The 8,555-nt window shown below is 40.1% G+C and overlaps 1 protein-coding gene across 1 annotated transcript; it reads right to left on the bottom strand.

Moving 5' to 3' along the window:
• Positions 1-52: 52 nt before the first annotated feature.
• Positions 53-8,354, bottom strand: LOC139530669 (cell cycle control protein 50A-like). Its single transcript, XM_071327267.1, has 7 exons — positions 7,825-8,354; positions 7,538-7,657; positions 2,592-2,699; positions 2,385-2,472; positions 1,920-2,066; positions 1,632-1,841; positions 53-1,305 (listed from the first exon to the last, which is right to left on the bottom strand). Exons 1-7 carry the CDS (start codon positions 8,071-8,073, stop codon positions 1,112-1,114), a joined length of 1,116 nt encoding a protein of 371 aa, XP_071183368.1. The 5' UTR covers positions 8,074-8,354; the 3' UTR covers positions 53-1,111.
• Between the last annotated feature and the right edge of the window lie 201 nt (positions 8,355-8,555).

Genomic DNA, 8,555 nt, shown 5'->3' with positions numbered 1-8,555 from the left:
TAAACACCATTGGTGAGGGAAACAAAAACTAATCAATAACTTACAAATACCATTCTTTTTTAATTTTTTTATTAACTTTTATTAAATTATCCAACACCATATTAAAGAATAAAAGGCAGAATTAGCTTTGAAAGAGATAACGACCAAATGAAAAATGTAAGAACTGCATAACAAATGTGACACTTGTAAAATGCACAGCATTTGGTCGACATTGAAATTATACATTTGTTTTTAAATAGATTTTGATAGTCAAGCATCATCGTAGAGACAAGGTCAGTAGCATTGGTCCATAAAAACCTTCAAATAAAATTGAAAAAAAAATGTTTTTTGATTATACATTGAACTATTAGACATTGACAAACAAATTGGTGAGAGTCAATACAATCTGTACGTGAACATTTGGTAAAATCGATGACTGCTTTTATCCCTTAAAAATGTTGGCCCTCATTACGTTCCCCATTTAAGCCTCAGAGGTATGTAAATTAAATACATTAGTACATTCACCAGCAGGACATATTACATAATATGAGTGTGGAACTTGGTTAAAAATATAAACATTCTTCAGTATCGAGAAATGTATGACAAGCATCATGACAAGCATTGCTCAAATAATATACATGTTCTCCTTTGAGACAACATATGGATAAATAGAAATACAAAATGTACTTAAGGTACACAGACAACAATTTCAGCAGTCATGTCATACAAAGACACAGTATCCTAAGCTCCCAGAGCCTTCTTGTGTCTCATCCCATTAGTTTACAGGGTGTCACTCAAACTACAACACATACCTTGGGCTTATTCGGGAGTGCACAATGTTAGAAATATATTTTGTAGAACAGACTCGTCTGTGTCAGTTCTACACAAAATATATTTATCTAGAATGTGCTGAATGTATCAATCTTCTGAACAAACACCAGACTGCAGCCTTCCCCTGGAGGTGAGGAGGAGTGAGCTAACATTTCAACACAAAACACAAACATTTGAACAAACAAAGACCAGTGCATCCAGGCTAAATCAGCAAGCAGTCCAGAGCAGGGCCAGACCAGTGGTGGCTAGACCCAGGCATGCAGAGGGAGGAGGAGGTACGGTCTCCATACTAGGAAGACCTTTAGCTGGGAATGTCTGCACTGTGGTTACGGTTGCCATATTTGTGGTGGATGATGAGGAGGACGATGCCCAGGAAGAAGCAGACTGAGCCCACAGTGATGTAAGCGATGCCCAGGAAGGGGTTCTTGCCGCCCATCCAGGAGATGGTGCTCAGGATCATACGCTTCCTGCCCTCGAAGCTCCGCACAGGATAATCTGAGTTCATATGGTTAAAGGAAAAGACATCTGGAATGATACAGATGGGTCAGTGAATGTTTTGTATCATGTGTAGAACTTGTGATCTGTAAAAAAAAAATTTTTTTTTTTTTAAAACAACACAGATCAACTCCATCTTTGACAATGTTCACTGTAGTTGGACATTGGTTGACTCAATTGTAATTATAACCAAATGGATTAGTGTATAACTGAACACAAACTCATGTCTCTATGCCTTCTATGTGCAATGTTCTCTCAATACAAACCTATATGCCTGCCATGAACCTCTTTGTTGTGATTTATTGCGATCTTTCTCAAAAGGATACTGTAGGTGACCTCCAGGATGTATTGTCCTAGGGGCAGAGTCGGGGTCATGTTGGGCTTCTTATGGATGATGCGGTACAGCTTACGGAAGGTGGGCAGGGCAGCTGTCCTCATCCATACAATGAAATCCTCATTGATGAAGCCATTGTTGTCAGGGTCTGAAGGGTCCAGCTCATAGACAGACTTCCTCCAGTTGACAGGTTTGCTTGTGCCTGAAGGAGGAAAAAGGCCTAGTTAGTCATGATAATTTGATTACTACTAGGTATCATTTTGCATGGTATGCAAATCACCTTGGAAAACTACAGTGAGGTTGTTGTCATTTCCACTGGGGTTCCTAAACTTCACATGCTTGTCTGTCCACCATGCAATACCCTTCTTCACCAGAGGAATCGCAGTTCTGGAGCCATTGGGGTCAATGTAATACAGCTCCAGAGTGTCTGATGAGAAACACAGTACCACATGGCAATCAACAGCAAGACAAGTCTCTTAAGTAGTAGACCAACAGTGATGTGCTACATGGTCAACTAAAGCAAAACCACTTCAACCTAAAAAAAAATAATGTAAAAATCAGACAAGACTCCATATACAAGGGTTGGCCCAAATTGGCAGACACGTATCTGAATAGCATTGTAAGTAAGTACAGGAAAATATGATAAGATTGTGGTTGAGCATTAGTGTGTAGTATTGTTACTTGACTCCTGTACTGGAAATGGGACAACTATTTGCTAAGAGAAAATGTATCCCTCTGGTCTTACCATTGAAGAGGCTGTTGGCGATTGCACCACATGGAGCAATAGGCTTTTCGTCACTGGTGCGGTACGGCTCACATTCCTTGCTGGGGCTCTGTAAAGAGTGTCAAGATGTTTCAGTGCAACTGCAGGTTGTTGAAATCAAACAATTAACCATTACATTGAATGGATGTAGGCCTATGTTCTCTCTACTAAGTGCACCTGTAAACATACCTTCAGAGAAGCTTTGTCTCCGTTCAACTGGCTGTCATCTCTGGACTTCACATAGCGTCTGTGATTCTGATAGAAGTTTGACAATCCGTAGTACATAAACACGTTGCTCTAGAGGGGAAGAATTGCAGATTAAGGACCAATGAATTAGTTTAGTTATTCATCGGATGAGAGAGTAGGACTTCATAAGACAATGCAACAACATTGCAACCCTAAGATGAAAGAGCAGGGGGTTGGGTGAGTCTAAAGGAATTCCTGCAATCAATAACATCCTCCTATAAAAGCCGTGTGTGTGAAATAACTTTCAGGACAATGTTTTAAAATAGTAATGATATATTCTGAGGAAAGAGCCTGACCATTAAAAGGAAAAAAATCCACCCATTACTTTCATTTACAGTGTTAAATAACACTGCAAACTATATTTTTGTGAACTAATGTTTCATTTTGGCATTGGGGGGAGAAATCTTTATTTTTATTTTTTTATTTTTTTTAAATAGGTGGAAATCTGTTGCAACTCAAGTAGACTACAACATCCACAATGCAATGCTCTCTCTATGGGCTGGCTGGCTAGCAAGCAAACATAGCTACACACAATAATACCAAAGACAATATCAGCATGTAACGAAGCTAGATAGTTGTAAAAATCACCTAAACAAACTGCACTATCAATTTAGGTGTTTACAATCTCACCCTGTTCAACCTGCAGATCAATGTGCCTAACAGAGGAGCGCATTCTGAGCGATTCTGGTACAAGGAGCCCGCCCCTTTTAAAGAGTGAATAGGAGTCTATTGGGCAATAGCTCAAAAACTCAACATTAGCACAAATCTCATCAAGAAGAAGTACAACATTACAAATATTTCCCAAGATATGAGATAATTAACCTGCCATCTGTAGTATCGTATAGCTTTAGAATCGTGACAATATGTATTTAAGGAAAATAGGCACGTTTCTCAACATACAGTGCATCAGTATTCAGACCTCTTGACCTTTTCCACATTGTTAGGTTACAGCTTTATTATAAAATTATTTCCCCCCCTCAATCTACACACAACACCCCATAACGACAAAGCAAGAACAGGTTAAGAAATTTGTGCTAATTTATATTATTATTATTATTTTTTTTTAAACAAAACATTTACATAAGAGTTCAGACCTTTTACTCAGTACTTTGTTGAAGCACCTTCTTGGGTATGACCCTACAAGCTTGGCACACCTGTACTACCTTCCAATTTCTCTCTGCAAATCCTCTCAAGCTCTACCAGGTTGGACGGGGAGCATAGCTGCACAGCTATTTTCCGGTCGGGTTCAAGTCCGGGCTCTAGCTGGGCCACTCAAGATCATTCAGAGACTTGTCCCAAAGTCACTCCTGTGTTGTCTTGGCTGCGTGCTTAGGGTCGTTGTCCTGTTGGAAGGTGAACCTTGGCCCCAGTCTGAGGTCCTGAGTGCTCTGGAGCAGGTTTTAAAATCAAGGACCTCTCATCTTTACCTTGATCCTGACTAGTCTCCCACTCCCTGCCACTGAAAAACATCCCCACAGCATGATGCTGCCACCACACTTCACCATATGGATGGTGCAAGGTTTCCTCAAGACGTGATGCTTGGCATTCAGGCCAAAGAGTTTAATCTTGGTTTCACCTCCCTGACCAAGGCCTTTCTCCCCCGATAGCTCAGTTTGGCCAGGAGGCCAGCTCTAAGAAGAGTCTTGGTGGTTCAAAACTTCTTCCATTTAAGAATGGAGGCTATTGTGTTCTTGGGGACTTTCAATGCTGCGCACATTTTTTGGTACCCTTCCCCAGATCTGTGCCTCGACACAATCCTGTCTGAGCTCTACAGACAAATCCTTCGACCTCATGGCTTGGTTTTTGCTCTGACATGCACTGTCAACTGTGAGACCTTATATAGACAGGTGTGTGCCTTTCCAAATCATGTCCAATCAATTGAATTTACCACAAGCGGACTCCAATAAAGTTGTAGAAATGTTTCAAGGATGATCAATGGAAAACAGGATTCACCTGAGCTCAATTTCAAGTCTCATAGCAAAGGGTCTGAATACTTTTGTAAATAAGGCATCTGTTTTTTCTTTTTAATACATTTGCAAACATTTCTAAAACCTGTTTTCGTTTTATCATTATGGGGAATTGTGAAAAACTGAGTTTAAATGTATTTGGCTAAGGTGTATGTAAACTTCCGACTTAAACTGTATATAAATCATTATCTATAATGTGGATTATAATACATTTACATTTTATGTATTTTTCATTAGGGCAAAACAGGCCTGTGATATTGATACATTTCCAACTTTAGTCTTGTATCAGGTGAACTGTTGTGTCCACATTTGGTCTGATAATTGCCCCATAATCTCCAAAGAGTTCTCTTCCATTGCTACTTCTATATCTATCTATAAATAATTAATTAGTTCAAGCATTTTACTTATAACATTAAAAATAAATGAGGGGGCCTTGAATAATTAAACAATAAATGAACCGCAACATGTGAGTCTTGTGTTCATACTGTATTTCACAACCTCTGCGGTTGTTGGAGTTGCCTATACTGTACGCGATTGAGCAAAATAGGCTTACTCCTTATTTATTTAGGCTACATTATTCCACAGCCTAATTGTATCCCAACCAATATCCTAAAGGAAATTCAATGAAAAGAAAAATCTGACATTGACATCAAGGGTGGATGGCTTCTTTTCGATATACCAAGATTTTTTGGGGGTCGGGGACAGCCCTAAACTCAACATCTCAAATGGCGAGAAAGGATTCGCTACCACAAGGACAGACTTTATTAGTGTGTTTGTCACTTTAACATCTGCTGATGTATAAAGGGCTTTATAAATACATTTGATTGATGATGTGTGTTGGGAGCATGTAGTCCAACATTGCCCACGTTTTTGTATTTAAAAAAAAAAAGTAAAAATAATGTTTAGAATGTAAAATAATGTCAATACATAATTCCATTTTGTAGGCTTATTAAAAGATGCATTACTCTTAAAGTGGTAACGCATACTTTTTTGTTGCATACATTTGGGGAGAGAGGGGGGTTCCTTCTACTGTGAGCTAACGCACTTCTGTACATCGCACTGTAACGTACAATTGACCTTATTTTAGTACCCAAAAAAACGTAATACATCCAGGTCAACTGTAATATGAATACCATTGTAAAGCACAATTTCTCCCCTTTCCAGCAAAATCAATGAGGAGACTTGATGCTGCCCATCTCTGCTGATTGAAGAAGGCAAAGCGCTTCGTAGGGTCTTTTTCAAAATGGCGGGTGGGGAAGCGAAACCTGCTGGAGAGAGGCTGTACGACACAGACTGAGTTGTGCATTATGTCACGACACGTCACAATTTAATGTACAGCGTCGGAGGGGTCAGTTTATTCTACTTTTCTCCAATAATAATCGGGCCATTACCATGTCGATTAATGCTTGAATAGAAATGTAGTTCACACCCCAGATTTTGATGCCAACACAGTTGCTAGAGTCCCATTAGCTTTTATTGCAGCCTCGTTTGAATGCCGCGGTTGCGCACATTTTTAAGGAATGTGGTTGGTCAACAGTATTTGCTATTAAAACAAATATAAAATGTATATAAAAAATATAAAAAAGGTAGCCCTGTATAGGCTACTTGATCAGCCCGCAAATGAAAGATAAATCACCTGCTATTGAAATGTTGCACGTATCATTCGCTTCCCTGTCAGATCTTGACCCATGGCAGGATGGGTCAAGAATATATATTTCGTTTTTTCCTTTCGGGCCAGTAGCTTTCAGTTGGCACTGGTAAATATACCTGAATATCAAACCCTGCTGTGTAAGGTGCGCGTAAGGCCTATACGTCTACCACTTTGTGTAGTCGTTAGCAATGCTATTGATGGCCGTATCATTTTCAGGTAGATGATAAGGCAATTAAAAGTAGATTTGCCTACCGGCAGAATCATGATTATTTGCATCAATCCAGTAGCCATTTGTTTTGAGAACGCCATCACAAGTGCACTGTGTGGCTGGTACACACCTGAATTAAAGGATAACTACACACACAAAAATGGTTCCCTGATGTGGTTTAAGCATTGTTGTGGACTGGGGGAAATCAGTCCTTCTTCCTGCTACAACACCATCATTAAGTTTGCAAAAGACAACAGTGGTAGGCCTGACCACCGACTATGACGAGACCGCCTAGCGCCAAGTCTAGGACCAAAAGGCTTCTCAACAGTTTTTACCCCAAGCCATAAGACACCTGAACAAGTAATCAAATGGCTGCCCGGACTATTTGCATTGTCCCGCCCCCCCCCCCAGCCAGCCGTCTTTTACGCTGCTGCTACTCTGTTTATCATATATGCATAGTCACCTTAACCATACCTACATGTACATACTACCTCAATTAGCCCGACTAACCGGTGCCTGTATATAGCCTTGCTACTGTTATAGCCTCGCTACTGTCTTTTTGCTGTTGTTTTTGTTTCTTTACTTATCTATTGTTCACCTAATACTAATTTCTTACTTAAAAATCACTGTTGGTTAGGGCCTGTAAGTAAGCATTTCACTGTAAGGTCTACACCTGTTGTATTCAGTGTAACAGTATAACTTTAGTCCGACCCCTCGCCCCGGGCGCGAACCAGGGACCCTCTGCACACATCAACAACAGTCACCCACAAAGCATCGTTACCCATCGCTCCACAAAAGCCGCGGCCCTTGCAGAGCAAGGGGAACCACTACTTACTTCAAGGTCTCAAAGCGAGTGACGTCACCGATTGAAACGCTATTAGCGCGCACCACCGCTAACTAGCTAGTCATTTCACATCGGTTACACTAGCGCATGTGACAAATAAATAACAACGATTTGATGTGAAAACACTAACATCAATTATTGAATAATTAGCCTACACTTTTAACTGTGATTATACAGTAGTTTGGGGACCGTAAAGGTTGCAGGTTCTGCTCAGCTTACCTCAAATGGTTGATCCAGAGAGAAGGGAACAGAGCAGGTGCATGGCTTTGTGCTGTTCCAGCTGTAACTTTGAGAGCAGTTATAGCACGGACTTGACATGTCAACACCAGTGTAATCGATCTGTAAAGTAAGGAGATGATCAATGGCACTTATGTGTATATAAATAAGTGTTATACACTAAATATAGACAAGAACTGAAAGATAGCTAGCCAAACAGAGCTAACACATACAAACACAATAAATTGGCTACTTCCTGTTGTGTTGGCTTGCTAGTTAGTTAACGTTACCTCTAACTCTTTGATGTTGTTTGATGTCACGAATAGGCCAATGCCGATTGGGATAAAGATGAGACCAATGACAAAGAAAGCAGGAAGAACAGTGCCGGCTGTCAAAATAGGTTGCCAAGCGGGTAGTCTTTGTTGTTTGAACGCAGTGTTGTCCGGCTTTTTATTTTTCACAGTTTCTGCTCCTCCATGGCCAATAGCAGCAGGTTGGTGCCCGTCCTCTTCCTTAGCGTTGTAGTTAGACGCCATCATGGCTGCAGTTCTCGTCGAACAAAATAATCCACACTGTCAACAATAGTGACAGCTGGCTATGTCGCGAGAAAGCGGATTGATTGATTCCCTTAGAAACGAAAGTTATCTTCTCTATAATGTTACGTAACATGAAATGTAATCATTTAAAAAAATACAAACATTTTGGATTTGCTTTGGAGAGGATTTCGATCTTCTGCGAAAGTAGGCAGCTAAGGATGAGAAAGAATCAGGAAGCTCCTAAACCAATGGTGTTGCACGTGATCAGTTGAGGAGCACTCCCCTTTTATGCAAAAAAATAAATAAAAAGACACTCACTAGCCCATGAGGCCATATAAATTAATCAGAAAAATGTTTTCCCTATGTGAGGCAGAGGTTCGAAACTCTGAAGTCATTCGAACAGAAAATTTTCAATTATTGTATAAATCGTATACAGCAGTGTAATCAATAATTTGGAATTGATCACTTTCTTGTGTCACTCAGTG

The sequence above is a fragment of the Salvelinus alpinus genome, chromosome 9, assembly GCF_045679555.1.
Source record: "Salvelinus alpinus chromosome 9, SLU_Salpinus.1, whole genome shotgun sequence".
Taxonomy (NCBI): Eukaryota; Metazoa; Chordata; class Actinopteri; order Salmoniformes; family Salmonidae; genus Salvelinus; species Salvelinus alpinus.
This window is presented reverse-complemented; position numbering and strand designations above follow the sequence as displayed.

Coding starts and splice junctions, on each gene's coding strand:
- LOC139530669 (XM_071327267.1), bottom strand. CDS start 8,073: ATGATGGCGTCTAACTACAACGCTAAGGAAGAGGACGGGCACCAACCT. Junction 2,067..2,384: donor CGCCAACAGCCTCTTCAATG/GTAAGACCAGAG, acceptor GTTTCTCATCAG/ACACTCTGGAGCTGTATTAC. Junction 1,842..1,919: donor CCTCACTGTAGTTTTCCAAG/GTGATTTGCATA, acceptor TTCCTCCTTCAG/GCACAAGCAAACCTGTCAAC.